Here is a 19,998-nt window from a genome sequence, read left to right as displayed (position 1 = left end):
ACATGCATGGTGGAGAAGTGTGGCTCACTGGTTAGAGGAGGCAGACCTGGAAGCAGAGGTCAGCCCTGGACCAGGGTTCAATTCCCGGCTCGGCGGGGTCTTGAGTCCTAAAATGTCCATGGACTCGACAATTCTCGCTCCGGTGCCTAATCGATTCACGGGTTCACACTCTGCGACTCTGGGCAATAGCTTGCTTAATCTCCACAACGGCCCCTCGCGGCGGGATGCCTGGCTTTCACCTTGCGGATACCCTGCCGGGGTTATCTCACAGGGGAATACCAGGACGGGTTCCCTAAGCAAGCGCTTAGAAACCGCTTGGTGATTTGCGCTATATAAATTCCTGTACATTTACATCTGTACATTTACATGGTGTATATATTTAAAATGTAGTCAATTATGTTGGTGGTTGTTAGACACCTATTGTGATTGCTCGCCGCAATATGTCCATACTTTGTCGGTGAGTGGGAGGCCCAAGTCTTGTTCCCTGGCCAAGCATGCTTTCGCTCCGACCACTGGGCGGAGGGTCACGAATAGCTGATATGATCGTGACACCAAATGTGCTCCGTCAGGTGCAGTGATAATCAGTGTAAGCAAGGGGAAATCAGGTGGTTCTGTCATCTCATTTGGGAGCGCTCTTTTTAAGGAGCATCGAACCCTATGTAAAAGGAATCTGTCTATGTATGATGCGTCTCTGTTTGTAGCGAGCTCCTCCATGATGCATAGCCGCGAATCCCTAAAAAAGTCACCACAGTACGGAGCCCATATCTGGGCTCCGTACTGTGTTTAGTGAGAGTTTCTGTTGGGGGGGATATCCATGGGTTGGCTACCAGTGGTATGTATGTGGAATATAGGAGATCTGTCTGTAGGTATTGCTGTAGTTTTGACCACACCCAACAGACTGAGGGTAATGTTTGAATTTCAGTGGGGCTCCTAGGCAGTCCTTGTGGCAGTTTGTCTGATAGCTGGTTAGGGTATATCTGAGAGCATTCTGGTTTTAGATATTGGAGACGGGCATCCATATGGTACCAGTAATATGTGAAATGAACTTGCGCTATGGGATAGTATAGGTAAAAGTCAGGTACCTTCAAACCCCTCTCGGCTATATGTCATAATCGGGGTACTCCACCCTATCCGTGGTTGCTTGCCAGCCCATATAAGACGAGTAAGCAGGGTCCGTAATGTGTCAAAAAACTTCATTGTGAGTGGAAAGGGAATATTTAAATAAAGATATAGAAACCGAAGAAGTACTCCCATCTTTATGATGACGATTCTACCTGCCACAGGGAGACAAAGCTTCATCCATCGTTCGACTTGCGTTGTAAGCAACGGTCTGTAGGCTGTGCAACTGCGGGGTGTCTTGCCAGGTTTCAGAAGGAGCGTAATTATGGCTTCCCACATAGTGGGAGAGAGACCCTCCTTGTAGAGCTTTGTCATATACCTCTAGTAAGTGGGGGACCAGCAAGTGTTGGTAGGTTAGGCCATCTGAGCTGGGGGCTCGGTTGCCAGCCAGATCGTTAATTGCTTGTTTGATTTCGTCCTCATTGATAGGGGCGGCTAAGAATTCACGCTGTCCATCATCTATCCATTCCATGACCACTTCCTCCAGGTAGTCTGTGAGTACCTGTCCTACTGGGGGCTCGCAAGTTGTATTTAATTTGGTATAATAGGAAAGGAAGGCAGCCGTGATCTCGTTTCCCTGCAGCAGTATGCCTTCGTTGTCCGTGTCTAGTTGCATAATATATGCTGACTGGTGCTGACGATGAAGCAGTCTAGCTAGTGTTCTGCCAGGCCTCTCTACCTCCCCATAAACTCGGGCTCTGGTGTGTTTGCCCAAGTACTTTATTACGTGTGTCGCAAGGTCAGTTAACTCTGTTAGCAATATCGCTCTGTCATGCAATGATGGGGGTGGGGGGGTTGGTCGTCTGTGCGTCTGCATCCATGTCTCTGAGTTTTTCCTCCACCACCTCTAAGTCTATTCGTAATTAGCGCAACACCCCGCTTGTTTAGATATGCATACCCCTCTGATATAGGTCTTAAAGGCTTCCCACAGTGTGAATTGCTGAGTCACTGTACCCTGTTTCAATTGAAAATATTCACAGATAGCTTCACCTGCTTCAGCATGGAATACCGAATCAAGTAGTGCCTCAGCAGCGAACCTCAACTGATATTGTGGTCGCGATATTGTGGTCGCGATATTGTGGGTAACTCAACTGTAAGAAGGACTGAGGAATGGTCTGACGGTGTTCGGGCAGGTAGTTGATCATCTGAATAGCTAGTAGAAGCCGGAGATTACGGTACCAGTGATCTATTCATGACCATGAACCATGAGGAGCTGAGTAAACGGAGTAATCGTGGCCAATTGGGTGTTTAATCCTCCATGGATCTATTAATAAAGATAAGTCCAAAAGAGAGGTGAGGTTCTGTACTGCATGCAGTTTGGTGACATGGCCTGGTCCTCCACATTTAATCGTACAATATGTATGGCAATTTTGGGGAAGAAGGCTGTAGTGTTGACGTTAGGGGCATACACATTGATCAGTAGGAGGGGTTCATTGCCCAGTGTGCCAGATATCAAAACATACCTACCCTCCTCATCTGTAACCACTTCTTTCATTTGAAAAGAGAGTGAACAGTGCACTAGAAGGCACACACCTCTAGAGTACGTGCTGTAATTAGAGAAGATTGCAAAAAACACAGTTGATGGACAGAATGTAGAACAATGTCATACATTCACCCCAGTACAAGGATCTGGGCCTAAATCCATCGTTTGTTTGCACTCCACACCACCCTGGGTTAGACACTGGCTATATGCAAATCAGCTCTGACCCTGTGCCTCATGGGAACAGTCCAGTCCGAACTACCAAGCCATGTCTTTCCCGGACCGGAATCAAGCATCCAAGGACCGGTTTCTGGCTATCAGCCTTCATCCGCCTGGATAGCTTGACTCCAGTGGTGTGGAGAGCCTGGGACTCACGCCTGAGTATACCCAGCACACTCTGGGTGAAAATTGCAAAAAACACAGTTGATGGACAGAATGTAGAACAATGTCATACATTCACCCCAGTACAAGGATCTGGGCCTAAATCCATCGTTTTTTTGCACTCCACACCACCCTGGGTTAGACACTGGCTATATGCAAATCAGCTCTGACCCTGTGCCTCATGGGAACAGTCCAGTCCGAACTACCAAGCCATGTCTTTCCCAGTTCGGGCTGCACTGTTCCCATGAGGCACGGGGTCAGACTGATTTGCATATAGCCATGTCTGAACTGGGGTAGCAGAGTGGGCTAAAGAACGGTGATGGATTAAACCCAGATCTCTTGACTGGGTGTGAGTGTCTGATTGATTCAGAGGCTCCGTCCATCACCAACCCCTTTTGTACCGCTTTTGGCCGCCATAAGTGTGGCAGGGTATACTCAGACATGAGTCCCTTGCTCACTTTGCCACTGGATTCAAGCAAGCCGGGCTGAAGAAGGCTGGAATGACAGAAACCGGTCCTCGGAAGCTTGTTTCTGGTCCAGGGAAGACATGGCTGGGCAGTTCGGGCTGCACTGTTCTCATGAGGCACGGGGTCAGACTGATTTGCATATAGCCATGTCTGAACTTGGGTGGCAGAGTGGGCTAAAGAACGGTGATGGATTAAATCCAGATCTCTTGACTGGGTGTGAGTGTCTGATTGATTCAGAGGTTCCGTCCATCACCAACCCTTTTGTACCGCTTTTGGCCGCCATAAGTGTGGCAGGGTATACTCAGACGTGAGTCCCTTGCTCACTTTGCCACTGGATTCAAGCAAGCCGGGCTGAAGAAGGCTGGAATGCCAGAAACCGGTCCTCCGAAGCTTGTTTCCGGTCCAGGGAAGACATGGCTTGGCAGTTCGGGCTGCACTGTTCCCATGAGACATGGGGTCAGACTGATTTGCATATAGCCATGTCTGAACTGGGGTGGCAGAGTGGGCTAAAGAACGGTGATGGATTAAACCCAGATCTCTTGACTGGGTGTGAGTGTCTGATTGATTCAGGGGCTCCGTCCATCACCAACCCCTTTTGTACCGTAATTAGAGAAGAAGCAGTTTGCATCCCAGGCCGCTGCAAATCGATGTGCTTGGTGTGGTGCATAGTGTGTCTCCTGTAAAAAGGCAATTTGTGTAATGTGCCTGGCCATATAGGCTAAAACCTGACACCCCTTTTTAGGATTTGAAAGCCCTCTAACATTCAGTCACAGACATTTTAGATGCAAATGTTGGTTAGGCAAAGTTAGGGGGGACATGATATGTAGATGCCATGATCTGTGGCATTATGTGTGTGTGTAACACCTATATAATCCTCTAATCTAAGAAGCAACATTCTGTACTGAAACTTATCAAAAGAAATATTCACAAATAGCCCCTACCCCGCCACCCCCCACCCACATCGGATACATACAACAAGGCACCCGGTGGATCCCATTTCAACCGTAAACAAAAGAAGGAAAAGAGAAGTAAACGGTCGGAAAGAACTTTCCAAGGGGGGAAGGCAACAACTCCCAAAGGCCGACTTTGAGAAATAAACATGATACATGAGTTCTGTACTACCATTCATAAGATGATTGCGTATCAAGTAATTTTCAGTTCTTATGGGTGTCTACATTTATGACCATAACTTAAGGATCAACAACATCACCTTATCGACGTGGCTACGCCTGTTTCCTGTATAGTTCGCGCCCACTGGGTTGGGTCCCTAGGCAGCCAAAGTGCTGTTCAAGTTGAGTGCCACTAAAGAGTGCTATGATTCATGTTCCTCATCTCCCTCATGCTTTTGAGTTTACTTCTTACTTTGGTGTTGTTTCCAAAATGTTGTGGTGTCATCAGGGGACTCAAGGATTTGAGATTTATTGCCAATCTGAATGTGAAACAGAGCCGGATACAGCATTGCATACTTGATGTTCGCTTTTTGCGCTTAATATCCGTGTATTTCCGTTGTGCCCCTTGCACCACTGGTGTAAAGTCCGGTAGGAAAGCTTGATCTAATCCCTGTTATAAGAGCGAGCCTCATTCCTGGGCCAGTCGTAATGCTGTGTTCCAATCTTGATAGTTGAATAGCCTGGCTATTATTATCCTTGGGGTGCCCCTGGCCCCTGATGGGATCCCAGGGTTCGGTGCGCACGTTCAACTGTAAATGTGTTTGAGAAGGCCTCTCTGCTAAAAATATCTACCAGGATTGTCTCAAGAGATTTAGCCATAGGGCCTGTATTCGTAGATTCGGCAACCCCGGCGATGAGGATGTTATTTTGACGCAAGTGCACCTCCAGATCTTCAGCTTTGCTAGCCAACGTTTTGAGGAGATGTTCGGTTCTCTCTAGCTTCTTGTGAATGTTGGGCTGAGAGTCTTTCAAAGTCGATATATGCTTCTCAGCTTCTTCGATTCGGGTGTCATGGGTATCCAGACGCCCGTTGATGTCTTCCAGACGGGTAGTGAAAGTATTGAAGCATGCATTGATGGCTTGAAAGCCAGCCCTTAGCTCTGCCATGATGGTGGCGGCGCCGTCCATTTTTAGGGCCTTGGCCTCAGGGGGGGGCCTTCTGCCTCCTTGCGCCTGTGGAGTCTTGACAGCATCAAAAGATAGTTGGCACTATTTCGGGTTGGTTCGCCCCATGGTGTCTAGCAGCTTCTCTGAGTCCGTATGAAGTAGGGATGTGGGCCTGCTAGCTGTGGTGTAGTTTGCTTTGCGCTGTATGTATATAGTGGCCCCTATCTGTAATCGCAAATCACCTCACCCACGTGATAATGGGTGGCACGACTCATGCTCACATCGCTTTCCAGGTCCATATGAAAGGAGGAGTCGGTAGGAACAAGTGATTAAGTGGGGGTCACGGGGAGGCACAAGGCATCATGGATATATATATTTCAAGGCCAAAATTGGTATTCATCGCCTGTCGTAGTGTCAAGTCTTGCCCCCAGTTTGGAAGATTCAATGGTATTGTTCGATAGTGGGGTGTCTCGCAGCCTTTCCCCAAGCCCGACCGACCGCATGGCACCGCAGCCTATATGTACCCCTCAGCTTCACATACTCACAAGAATGTGCTGAGTTCTCTAGGGACACGATCAGTGGTACTTCTCTCCCTCGATTCGATGGAGTCGTGCTCGATCAAAGAAAAAGCCTCATGGCTGGTGCATGGTGCCGCATCGCACCTCCGGAGCCCCACCCTCAGGCTCACCCGTGACCCCTGTCATCTTGGAGCCTCCGAGGACCGAGTCAGGCCCGAGATAGCGTCAGCCGTATCTTCCTCCGTGGGTCATTGTTTAAAGTCGTAGACGGCTCATTTTATAGCCACTTGCTTATGGCGCTGTCCTCCATGATTTCATGAGCGTAAATCACCGTTAAGATGGCGGCAGGCAGACCCGTGCGGGCAGAGGCTTCGTAGCTCCGGAGTCAGGCGGCCATCTTGGTCGCCGGCTTGGCCACGCCCCTGCTTTGCCAAACAGTATGATCTCTGTTGTGTCCGTATTTAACTGTAGGCATTATATAGAAATCAGGCTGCAATTGCTTTCATGCCTGTTCGTCTAGAACTTTGGCAAATGGGATGACCAATTGTGTATCATCCGCATAGGGCAGAATTTAATAGCCAAAAGGTTTGCCAGTTTTGCCAAGGGGGGTGACATAGAAGTTGATGAGCGTGGGGCTTAAACATGAGCCCTGAGGCACGCCCTTGTCAAGAGACATATTGCGGTATTTGAAAGAGCCCAGAGAGATAGTTTGGGTTCTATTGTTAGAAAGTTAGAGAGCCAGGGTAGGACTGTACCGTAGTAGCAAGTATTGTGCAGTCTTTGGAGTAACCTGGAGTAGAACACAGTGTCAAACGCTGCAAACAAGTCCAGCAGCACAAGCATGGATGTTGTGTCAGCATCGAGGGCCAAGCGTATGTGATCGATGACTGCTGCTGAGGCAACCTCGGTGCTGTGTGAAAATTGAAAACCTGATTGTGATGGATCTAGCTTCGTATTGTAGATAACTAGCTTGTTATTTCAACAATACAGCCATTGTTGCCCATTAGCCTAAGTGGTTGGGACAGCCAACAGGCGTCTGCCTGTGCTGTATGTATACGTTGCTGGTTGAGTGAGCGATGGCTCTTGGTTCCTGCGGAAAGGATGAGTAGTGTGCTTGCAAATAGTGTGCACTCGTATGTAGGTGAATTTATCAGCAAGTTTAGGTTATATCTGTCCGCCGACTGTGGCCAAGTCTATATAGGTGCCACTGTGGAATAAGTCTCCTTTCTTAGTTCCCGTCTGTTGAGGTTCTGCCTGTCAGCCCTGAGTGAGTAAAGTGGGTGGAGGGTCAGGGACTGTTCCGGGGTGTATAGCTCAGGGCAGGCTGAGCGTTTTCTGATTCTCCCCCAGACCAGTAGTGTACTTTTGGCTGAGTTTAATTCAGTACGACTCTGTCGAGGTGCCCTCCCAAACAGGCCACTCAAGGGTATTGTATGGGTTGTGTCTCTCTCTATTGCTAAGTGGGCCATATATGGCATGTGCTGTATCCAGTGGTTTGTGAGTGCTGTGCATGTGCTCAGGAGCAGTACAGCACACTGTCTAGTGCTGCTATTCTTCCTTGGTCATACGTCAAAGTGAGTGTTTCCCAGTTTATTCTTGGCTGACCTCCCGCCCAGGCTAGGGTGATAGATACTTTCACACAGTGCTTTGAAAATATCCCTAGGACAAAGTTTATTCTTTGAAGTAGGGCCATGTCTACATTTTATTATGGGTTTAGGCATAAAATACTAATGTCTTTATCAATTGTTAAAATGTATTTATTAATTTTTAAAATGTAACAGATGTTATAATGGTAAATACATACAGGTCCCAATAACATGCCCATGATGTCTGTGGTATGTGTTCTGTGCTCAACATTCGGGGTGTGCGGTAGAAGGGATGGTCAGGGAGAGAAACGAGGAATGGAAAGGGAGAGTCGGTGAACAGGTTAGTGAAGAGTTTACTGTTGCCCACCCGAGTACTCTGTTGCCTTCCAATGTTTGCGTTCCACCCATGCATTGAATCATTTTTCCTTATAAGTGCTATGTCTTTGTTGTGCAGTAAGGTTCCCACCTTGCTTGTTGGTTGTAATGCACCCTGGGTATGTGTGGGAGGTGTTTAAGAAATTAGGTCGCCTACAGCTCTATCTGGTAGGTCATACTGCTGCCCATATTACTCTATGCCAGTTATAAGTGCCTGCGCCCCGTCAGGATCCTTGGAAGTCTCCTGTGGTTCTTCGCCCACCTACAAGGTTGTGCGGAGGTCCAGTAGGATTGTGTCCCATACCACCGCTATGGGGAGTTAGCGTAGCCCTAGGGTATCCTCACGGGGTAGAGCGACGTTCTCCTCCTGAACCCAGTTCGCCAGCAAGTGAAACCAAGATTTCTTAGACGGGCGTTCTAAGGACTTCCAGCGCCTGGTAATTAAGTGTTTAGCTACAATCAACCCCAGATCTATGAATCGGTACTGCACCTTGTGTTTTTTTGATCTGCGATATAGGCCTAACTGGCATACTTCCCAAGTGCATTCCACGACTCTGCCCTTGCATTGTGACAGGTGAGTAGTGATAGCCTCCCAGTAAGAGGTGAGGGCAGTACAGGTCCATAGCATATGTAATAGATCCTCGTCTACCTGCCTACATCTTGGACAGTGAGCGTCAGTGTGTTTAAATTACTTGTTTTTCTTGGCTGGTGTAAAGTATGCCCTATGTAATATAAAGTGTTGTATCAGTCGGAATCTGGCATTTCTAGGGATGTGTGTGGGCCCCTCTAGTTTAGCCGACCACTCTTGCTCCGTGCACTGCCGATGGAGGTCGGTGTCCCAGTGCTGCCTAAGTGACGTCAATGGACGTGCTGCATGCGATCTCAGTGAATCTGCAAACCACTTTGTGAGATGTCTCCCCGCGCCCATCACATGCATATATTGGATGGTGAGGAGTGTTGCAGGCTCTTGTGTTATGTCTCCCCACAATGTTCGCAGCGTGAAGATCAATCAGGCGTGTAGTAGATTTTTTGCCTAGTGGCAGGTCATTCTCCTCAACTATGGTGTCAAAGGGTGCTAGTTGTCTGTTGTGATATGTCTCTCAGTATCTGTATCCCTGCTTCCACCCAGGCAGACAGTTCCACTGCAGCGATGGCACTGTGTCTTATTGGCATACCCTGTATCTGTAGAGAAGGCGCATATTGGATAATGCCGTTTGTGAGGCGCAAGCTGCGGTGGAAGCAGCTCTGGGCTACTGCTAACATCAATTGGGTGGGTGCTGCCCCTTCCCTCCCGGGGTGGAACAGGCTTCTAATTGAGGAATGTGTGGTGTCTGCAGTTGTGAAGTGGTGTCCGCTAGGTATAGTCTGCCAATCCACCAAGCTATCCACTGTAATTGTGATGCCAGGTATTAATGTTCCATATTGGGTGTTCCCAGCCCTCCTGGGCCCGTTGGTCAATAGAGCTTGCTTAATCGCACCCTGCATTGTGAATCGTGCCATATAAAGTCTTGCGCAGTACGTTCCAATGAGCGAAAAAGTGGGGGCTTGACGTAAGTGACAAATTAGTGAAGTAATATAATAGACGGAGGAGGGCCACCATTTTGAGGAGCGCGATTTGGTCCATGATCCTCACGGTAAAGGTGCGCCAGAGGGCCACCTGCATTTTAATTGCGGTAATGGCCCGGGTGAGGTTCCCCTCTAGTAGATCCTCTGGTTGGTGGTAGATCCTGGCACCCATAAAAAGAAATGCTGATGGTTGCCATTGCACTCCAGTGCTATTGACCACCAGTGCCAGGTCAGAGGTTGTCTCAGTAATTGAGTATAGGCACGATTTTTCCCAGTTGACTCGCAGGTCCGACAGGGGGGCAAAATCAGATAGCATCTTTGCTATAGCATGACATGGCTCTCCTATGTCTCGGAGATATATCAACAGTTCATTTAATACAGAGAGATTGTGTGTATGCCATCTCCTAAGTGGATTCCCCATTCTTCTCCTCCCCTACTTTAGGCCTCAGTTAGTGTCTCTATGGCTAAGGGAAACAATAGTGGGGACAGCGGGCCCCCTGTCTGGTGCCACATCCGATGGGGATTGAACCTGTCATGTTAGGGCATGTCTTGACTCTGGCAGTGGGTAGGGTATACAATAGCTTAATAAGCCAAAGTAAGTGAGCGCCCAGCTCATATCTAGGCAGGGTGGTGAATAGGAACTCCCACTCCAGCGTATCAAATGCTTTCTCCAGGTCAAGGAACTAAACAACCTTGATGTGGCCAGCGATCTACCGAGTATTTAGCTACTCGAAAAAAATGCCACTGATTCAATGATGTGCTATGAGCCAGTACAAAATAATTTTGGTTGGGGTGTACCAGCTGAGGCACCAGTGGAGCCAGTCGATCCACTAATATTTTGGCCAGAATCTTGTAGTCTGTATTTAACAGTGCTAATGGGCAATAAGAGCCGAGCAACTCAGGATTCCTGACAGGTTTAGGCAGTGACACAAGTAAAGACTCCTGAAGTGATGCAGGGAGAATGGATGTCTCCAGAGAGCTACTGTATAATGTCAGTAAGTGTGGGGCCAGGACTGATGCATACACCTTCTAGTATTCAGCTGGTAGCCCATTCGGCTCTGGTCCCTTACGTGTGGCTAGTGCGGTTATAGCAGTCTGGACCTATGAGGGCGTTATTGGTTTGTCTAGTTCTACGACTTGTATAGTTTGGTATAGTGCTTGGCAAATTCTTGGTGAATTTCCTGTTGGGTGGTCAGTGGGCATCCAGACACAGAATATCGAAAGGATATTATGTTGCATTTGTACCTGCCTAATTAGTCACCAGCAGGCGGCCTGCTCTGTCCGGTGCGTGCAGTGTGTGCAGCATAGTTCAGGCATCTCATTTGTTCCATTGCTGCTGTGTGTTCGCGCCTCCGTTTGTCTGTTCAGCACCGCATCTGACTCTAGGTGGAGAAGCGAGTTTTCGAGGCTCACCACTTCTCTATCCAGTTCTCGACAAATTCCCCACTGAGGCTTAAGCATTGCCCTCTCACTACTGTTTTAAATGCTTCCCACTCTGTACCCTTATCAGCTACCAAGCCTGTGTTCATTTCAAAGAAAGTGTTAATGGTTGCGCCTAGTGATGTTCTGAAGGGCGGGTCCTCCAGTGCCGCCGGCTGTAGGCACCATAGGCGCCTGACCTGTCCATCCTGTTCCCGCTGAAATACTAATGTCTTTATCAAGTAGAAGTAAGTGCCAGTGATAAAGTTAGTTTACCTGGAGCAGGAATTCTAGCCTAGTCCTTCAAGATCTGAAAAAGCCCAAATAGGTGACATCCTTGTTTGTGTCCTTATTTATGATACTTGGGCTGGTACTTACAGTCTTAATTGTGTAGCTGGTACTTACAATCTGCATATGTACAACGGATATATACTATCTGTGTATGTATAGCTGGTACTTACAGCCTGGATATGTACAACTGATATATACTATCTGTGTATGTGTGGCTGGTACTTACAGTCTGGGCATGTATGTTTGGTACTGTAATCATATTGTTTGTAAGTAGGACCACACTTTACATATCTACACTCATTTCAGGAATTCTGGTCCAAGGTCCTTCCACATTTGAAAAGGTCTAAATAGGTAACACACTTCTCTGTGTTCTTGTTTGTGGTACTTGGGTCTGGTACTTACAACCCTCAAATGTGGGGTTGGGACTTACAAACTGTATATGTGTGGTTGGTTCTTACAGTATAAGCATGTATGTTTGATACTGTAATGATTTTCTTGTTGTAAGTAAGACCGCACTCTATGGATCTACACTTAATTATTGTACTTACATCCCTGCAGGTAAAACTTCAGGAGTGTCTGCATCTTCTGATGAAAGAGGAGAAATATATTCCGGAGTATAAAGTCAAGGAGGAGGAACAATATAAAACCATGAGGGTGAGTGGCTGCAGTGAATGCTGTGGATCTGTGCGTTTGTATTTGTCCATCTACTTGTGTGTACCTCTTAAAGTTCAAGACATACATACCCCGAGGAGACCCCCTACAGACTGGGTGGATGTATGACGTTACAACGCATGCTTTTACCACGCATGCCTTTACAACGCGGTTTTTACATCGCAATCCATTACAACGCATAGCGCTTGGAGGTGCTGGATAGTGAAAAGTTTAATTTTCTATTCCAACTCCAGTCCCCGTGGACACTAGGGAAGGTGTTGGATAGAAAATCAAACGTATTCCCTATCCTAGAGCGCCCCCCAGCGCAATGCGTTGTAATGGTTTGCGTTGTAATGCCTGCGTTGTAATGGTAGTGCGTTGTAAAAGTTTCGTTGTAAAGGTTGTTCACCGACTGGGTTGTGATACACACTAGGTAAACAGAGTCACTGTTGTTGGACACTGAGGCTGACATCAGCCAGGGGTTTGACTTAAAATAAACAAAAACAAAAATTACCCTGCTAATCCTAAAGTCATATTCACATAGTGTGTATTTATTTACACATGTGGCATTATCTTGCAGTGAATATATACCTGTGTGTCTTTGTGCATGTGTGTACATGTGTGTGATTGTGTGTTTGTGTGGGCATGTTCACACATGTGTAACAGTATGTGCTCATGTATGGATGGTTCTGGAGTTATTTATGGGTGTGCATGCATGCTGCAATCTTTATGGTTCAGTATTTTTGTGTGCATGGTTTAGTGTTTGTGTGTGTCTTTGTATGTAAGTATTTTGAGCCAGAGAATATGTGAATGTCTGTCTGTGAGTTTGCATATCAGTAGGTCTGGTGGTATTTGTGAGTGCAATTACATTTGTGCATCTACATGACCGTGTTCCTCTGTAGTTTGTGTATCCATGGGTCTGCATATATTCATCTGTGAAATGATATATACTCTGTTGAAAGAGTTCAAGTCTTCGAAGACCCAGCCTATGCTCCCATTGTTAATAATGTACAATTCTAAAGTTATACCCTCTGTCACCTATAGAGCAGAGCTTTGGGGCTTCGACAATTTAGCTTCACTAACCCTAGCTCAAAACAAGTCTATGAGAAACGTCATTGGCGTACCACAGTGTACTCCTACAAAGCCTGTCCACTATGACCTAGGGTGTAGGGGACTAGACGATGTAGCAAAGTTTCGCCCCATTGCGTATTGGCGTAGACTGTGGACGACTCCAGAGCTGCAGCACTACGCCTCCGCTTTAAAAGATGTATGGGCATCTGATTCATCTTGTAAAATAAAATGGCTGCAAAACATCAAAGCCACTTTGACAAATATGGGTGTGCGCCATTTATGGGAAGATCCAGAGGGTCAGCAGTTTCCCTCAAAAAAAGTTATGAAGGAACTTTATTGGTCCATGGTTGGGAGGAGGAACATATTGACCTAAGAATCTTCATCGCTGACAGGGAAATTTCTAGAGCCCTGCCCCCAATATGAGTCTTACTGGGATATTATAACCAAACCCAGGGACAGACGCCTTTACCTACGATTTCGGGTGGGTACGCTACCCATAAACTCATTCATATGTAAATGGCACAACTCAAATGATAACAAATGTAAGTTGTGTATGAGGCAGGAGGAGACCTATTCTCTTATTTTATTTGTCTGTCAGGCCCTATCAGGCGCCACGACGCAAATGACTGAAACCATTTATGCAAGAATATGTGTGTTAGAAGTAGTGCAGTCGCACAGCGAATACTGACGACCTACACAAGTGTCCCGACTGTCATAGCCGTCGCTCGATTCTTGAGCTGGGCGTGGCTCATTCAGGAAAAGGCTACAAGATTCTCAAATACAGCGAACCCTCCGACAAGTTCACGAACAAGTAAACTGCTGGACTGGGTGTGTTAGCCTACTGTTAGTAACAAAATACAGAACTTAGGTGGTGCTCTAACTGATCCCCTTAGTAATTGTAGATAGCGGTTGCAAACTGCCCGGCCCTAATCGCACAGTGTATGTAAAGTTTTGATGACTGTATTAGGTTTTTATAATCTTTTAGATATTACTGATATTTTAATCATAGTACTTTTCGCTATTTATACGGCAAATAGTTATGCAACTGGTTATGTTTTAATAGGTGGAAAGTAATAGTTTTAATGAGTCATATGTCTCTTTTAAATTGGTGTGTGTATTGTTTCTTGTCTTCTGTGATCTCGAGCGATCGAAATAAAGACGATTGATTGATTGAATAAATAAATAAATATATATATATATATATATTGCACACAAAATGCCTCGCACTTGAAGCGGAACCTTGAAGGGCGGCCGGTGTTACTGCTGCGAGGCTTTTCAGAATAAATTGCCACAAACCCTCCTTGTGACCAAAGAGGGACACCAGCCCTGGCAGTAATGCTGAACTTCTTTTATTCGTGGAACTAGCACGAAGACAAACGGCTTCCTTTCCCAACGTTTCTGCTACTGAAAGCCTTGATCACGGGAGAAGTCTCTGGCTTGTTTGAACTGCCCACGTGGTTTATTAAAACACTGCAGGCCGTATTCTCATGCCGAGTGCGCAGGGGAAAAAGACTGTGGGCTTGAAATGGAGGCGCTTTAATATGCGTGTAATCCTTCATTGTACCTGTCACTTCCCCAGCGCAAAAGTTCAGTCAGCCATAAAGTTCGTGTTCTCATGTTCTCCACTCATGTAGAAATGCAGCTTCAGCCCCCATCTCCCACTACCTGGAAATCGCTTTCACAGAGGGCAAGCAGGTCCCGTTCTAACAAAATTAATTGCACACAAAATGCCTCGCACTTGAAGCGGAACCTTGAAGGGCGGCCGGTGTTACTGCTGCGAGGCTTTTCAGAATAAATTGCCACAAACCCTCCTTGTGAACAAAGAGGGACACCAGCCCTGGCAGTAATGCTGAACTTCTTTTATTCGTGGAAACAGCACGAAGACAAACGGCTTCCTTTCCCAACGTTTCTGCTACTGAAAGCCTTGATCACGGGAGAAGTCTCTGGCTTGTTTGAACTGCCCACGTGGTTTATTAAAACACTGCAGATCGGTGATGTCACTGACCATGTCATGAATGATGTAATATGTGACATCATCAGCAGTGGATTGCGGGTGCGCGATATATAGTTAGTGCAACTAACTATATATGGAATTTCATTGGTTTTATGTCAATAAAATGTCCAGCTAACTATATATGGTCTCTAACCTATGGTTTTTTCAGTGAATTTTCAAGGTTTTGTAAATGCAAATTCCTAACTATATATGGTCTATAACCTATGGTTTTTTAAGTGAATTTCATTGGTTTTTTAAAAGCTAATATCTATAGCTGTAAAATATATTCTTTATTACGTGACGCATCACGTAGCCACGTGAGACGCCTCATGACGCGTCGCATAACCGTGACGTATCGGCTCTGCAGCGCAAACAAAACCCGTAACGTAAGCGCGCCGGTGCACGCTTACAGATATATATATTTTTTTAACCTTAATTAGACAAAATCCACACGTGCAAAAATCCTAACTATATATACCTACTGGCTATCGCCAGTAGGTAATATATATATATATATATATATATATATATATATATATATATATGAAGCATTCTTCGTTCAGGACAGTGTTTATTTAATTAAAAACCCAATGCATTTCGTGCACAGTTGCACTTCTTCAGGGGTCACTATAAATATAAAAAACAGTAACAAGACTCAGTTCATAAATTATTATCTGAACAATTGAGCGCGAAACAACACTAACGTTTTTTTACATTAAACTCCTCCTAATATTCTAGCAGGTGTCAGTGGTAACCCCACAATTATCAGACCAGAAAAAAGTAACCCTCGCTACCTCCTCTGGATGTATAAACTTAAGTGTTTATGATTGCTTTATATAAACATGCCATAGCAATAACGGTCATTATTCTGAGTTCTCGCTCTACTTTTGTCTTTTTATCAGCATACTCGAGGGATTAGCTTTTGAACTTCTCATGCAAATACACGCGTTATTTTAAGCATTTGGATGTATCACGTGTTTACCCAGCTTTTAACCTTTATACGTGTGCCTAGCTGCCGATAGCTCACTGACGGTGGCTTGCCCTCTGTTATTTTCCAAACATGCATATTTCACCGGAGCTTATTAAAAACATACAGTGTTCATTATTCATTGTGCATTGGCAAGCCTTTAAATTAGTTGTTTAACACAGATTCTGAAACTTTTACATGCTGTTTCACGTACCTGCGCTGTACTTTTACCAAACACATCCCATCTCTCAGGCGGCTGGAATTCTTTAACGGTTACTCTCCCTAGATCTTCCCGCTTTAAACCTTCCTGTTTAGCCCACCTGATAGAATGCGTGGTCGTAGTGTGCGATGAAAACGTCTTTTGCATGCGTGTGAATGCGGAGTCCGATGTAATGGTTTGCGTGGTGAATGCGTGGTGTGTGCGATGTGAGGAATGCGAGTATGGTGTGCGTTGTGTTTGTTTGTTGGAACCTCTCGTGGGCTCAGAAGAAATGCTCCCACTCGTTGGACTTTCCAAGAACTTAAAAAAATCATGATAAGCTGCTAGGCTGATGGAACAAAGCTTTTAATTCCTCATAAGTGTTCCTTAGACAATGCAGTCGGCTGCAGTCATCTGGCCAAAAAGACGAGATTTTGATAACACGGCTTGTTACAGTGTTTGAATCCTCTGATTAATTCAGTGCTCCTAGGAATCAAATCAGCGGTGTCTGCAGAGTGGGCGCCTGCCTCTGGTTCGCCCGGTGATTGACAGTCACATCAATGAAAGGTTTGTGTGACTCATGCATGATTGAAAGTTTTTCCTCACAAGGAAATAAAACACAACCTATTTTCTGACGTGGGAACAAAAGACAAATTGTTTTTCTTGTCCTGGCCACCGTATATTAATTTTAGTCACTGCTGATCTGTTTGCTCTTTTATTTTGCAAGAAAAAAATCATAGATGGATTTACAAAGAGATCAGGCAAGACTTTGAATCAGAGAATAGCCTTTATTGTTTCTCTGACTGTCATAGCTGCCAAGGTTTCAAAGTGCCATGTGTGACTTTTTTAAAATTTCAGTCAAATTATGAGTGACATTCCAACGAATATGAGTGACACTTTCTCACGAGCAAAAAACATGCAATGAAGACTAGGGAAACTTCTAAATATAAGAAATTACAGACATTTGAGCAACAAGAACTTATTGAAACTGCTGCAGAGCATCAGAAATGAAAGAACACTACCCCAGAAATGAAAGAACACTACCCCAGTCCTAACGGACCCCCTCCCCCACCGGACCCCCACCCCCCCCTGGCCTAGCCCCAGTGCCGAGAGAGCAGCGAGTGCCAGCTAGGCTTGTAAAACTGTCACGCACTGGCCCGTAGTCTGTGAAGATACACAGTTAGTCAGGGCGCCCATGATAAGAATGAGGAGACAGAGCAGATTAAATCAGATCTGCAGATAAACCAGGAGCACTCAGAAGAAGAATCAGAACAATGATGAGACTAAAATGATTGTGTGTGACTGAAATAATTTATTAGAGATCATGTTCAGACTGTGCGTGCCGCTCCGCGGTGGCGCTGACACAAGCACTAATTATTAAACTGTCTTATGTACACTTTAAATCTGCCTGGCGCACAGCGCTTACCATTGGCCAAAAACACTTACTTAATGACCTAAAGTTCAGACTGCTGCTGTCTCTGCTTTCCGGTCCGTCCGGCGGCCGCTGCATGAGCTGGACAGGGACCCGCAGCAGCACAGCACACTGCATGATCATACACTCTGCGCTCTTCTTCTCCCAGCAGAGTGACTCCCTGATTCGTCCCCCACCCGGTCTCACTTTGCGCCCGCGATGCCTCTGATGCCCGGCGGAACTACCATGGAACAATGCCCAGCCGTGCCTTCCAACTAATAACCGAGGAAACAAATGAACCAACAATGATAACGTAGCCCAAAAAACGACGGTCTTTCCTGGCGTATTAACCTGTCACAGACAGCTCCGATCATATCAGCATCGACGTAAATAAAAGACATTTTCGAAACCAGTGAAGCATCTCTGAGGAGAACAGGGAGACCCTGTTACCGGAACTGCTCGTGCCACGCCAAACTCCCGCCGCCCTCCGTGCCCAGGTATGATTCAAGGCTCCTTTATTAGATGCTGCTCCCGGTACCCGGGAAGGAGAGCGGCCCTTCCCATGAACTAGCCCTGCCGTCACCATTGTTCGCTTTAACAATTAATTAATGTTCTGCCATGAGTATCTTGTCGGTAATCAGTCACTTACTGTAGTGCTCGGGGTGTTACGTGACGGGAGACCGGACATCGAAGGCTTCCCCCAGGCAGGGGGAAGCGGAAACCACGTCCTCCCGGCCCCGCCCACAACCAGGCGGCGGCCATCTTGAGGCGGCTCGGGCCGCGGCGGTGATCTCGGGGGTAAAACGAGGGGTGGGCACCCTCGAAATTAAATTAAATACATAAAAATGAAAGAGAGAAGCCCCCCAAGCCCCCCCCCCCCCAAAAAATCGAGAAAAATCGCGGAGTGCGCACACCGTGCGCGCTTATAGATATATAATTGATTTCTCTTCTAATTTTCTCAGGAACTACTGGAGGGATTTACACTATTTAACAAAAAGCGTGATCTGCGTACCAGACACTACCATTTTGACAAGTTTGGTGTAATTCCCTTCAGTGGTTCAAGCTGTAGCCGTGTCTAATGGTCCTATGGAAATTAACATGGGGAAAACACGTTTTGGGACCCCCCTTTTTTCTCAGCCCCCACTTGACTAATCCCCCCCAAACTTTCAGGGAAGGAGAGGAGCGGAGAGAGCCATCTTCTTTGAGAAATTTGCAAAGATTCATCAACCAGCGCCAAAGTTATTCCCAATAGAATGTTGCGGATTTCCTATAGAAAACAATCCTAACTAGGTATATATATATATATATATATATATATATATATATATATATATATATATATATATATATATATATATATATAGTGAAACTCTTTAACTTTGTAATCCCTTTCCCGTGGGGCACAAAAGAAAGAGCACGGACCACCAAGTGCAAATCCTTCGATTTATTTTTCCATTTCAGACCAAGGTACAGCAAGATGGGGCAGCCATTACGCGTTTCATCCCAAACGTGGGACTTGATCACATGACGCCATCCACCTATCAAAATTACTTTTATATACTCACAACACTTTTTTTTGGAAATTTTTTTTTCCGCTTTTTTTAAGGGTTTCAAACCCACACCTTTTAAAGTGGCAACACCATGCACAATGGGTTTACAAAGCTGAATTTCATTAACCATATTTACAATCAGATGCTTTTTTTCAAACAAGGGTAAATCCAAAATCGGTTAACAAAATTCAATAAATTACATAATTGATCAGTTGACCGTGGTCGTCCAGGCATAAATGCATTAGTCCTGTTAATTTTGGGAGATTTTTTCATATTTGATTCAACGGCCTGTATTAAATCCACAATCAGATAACCTGTACAAAAGTGGAGATATAAAAATCTATTTTACACTATTGCATTAATAAATAGGTATAAATACGCTATAAATACATATCATAAATATAGTAAAAACATTAAAAAATCCAAATTAAAGGAATTTTTTTATATGTATATACACTCAATTTGTGAAAGGGTAGCCATTGTCATTATTTTTTGTCTCCCATGACCATTATGTTTTTTAAAAGTTTTGCTTAGTAACACCCAATGCATTTTAGTGTACACATCTAATACAAAAAACATTTATATACATCCCAAAAATACCAGTGCCTATGTGCAAATAACAATGTGTTAAGTGGTTTAAAAAGAAGAGTATTCAATTTTTAGGGAATACTGGCGGCAGCAAAACATGTTCTCAGTCTATGGCTATTACAATGTAATGATGATGTCCGAAAGTTGTGACCTCCTATGATTTGATTTGGGGACTATTTTTGTTGTTCTTTAAGGTGGCCAGCTAAGGGTAACTGATTTATATACAGATTATTTTGCTCACAGTGTATAGTATGTTTTAATTTTAACATGAAAGGGTTGTAGACAGATTGGAAAACATTGTGTCTGTTT

The 19,998-nt window shown here is 45.4% G+C and overlaps 1 protein-coding gene across 3 annotated transcripts in view; it reads left to right on the top strand.

Moving 5' to 3' along the window:
- The window catches only part of LOC147710211 (E3 ubiquitin-protein ligase TRIM39-like), a 186,286-nt gene that overhangs the window by 38,005 nt on the left and 128,283 nt on the right, over nucleotides 1–19,998 (top strand). For all 3 annotated transcript variants that reach the window (XM_086920896.1, XM_086920895.1, XM_086920894.1), the window contains exon 2: nucleotides 11,818–11,913. In XM_086920896.1, the coding sequence (XP_086777022.1) occupies nucleotides 11,818–11,913 (96 nt within the window). The remainder of the gene's footprint in view (nucleotides 1–11,817; nucleotides 11,914–19,998) is intronic.

Source organism: Lissotriton vulgaris, chromosome 5 (assembly GCF_964263255.1).
Source record: "Lissotriton vulgaris chromosome 5, aLisVul1.2, whole genome shotgun sequence".
In the NCBI taxonomy this organism is placed as follows: domain Eukaryota; kingdom Metazoa; phylum Chordata; class Amphibia; order Caudata; family Salamandridae; genus Lissotriton; species Lissotriton vulgaris.
This window is presented reverse-complemented; position numbering and strand designations above follow the sequence as displayed.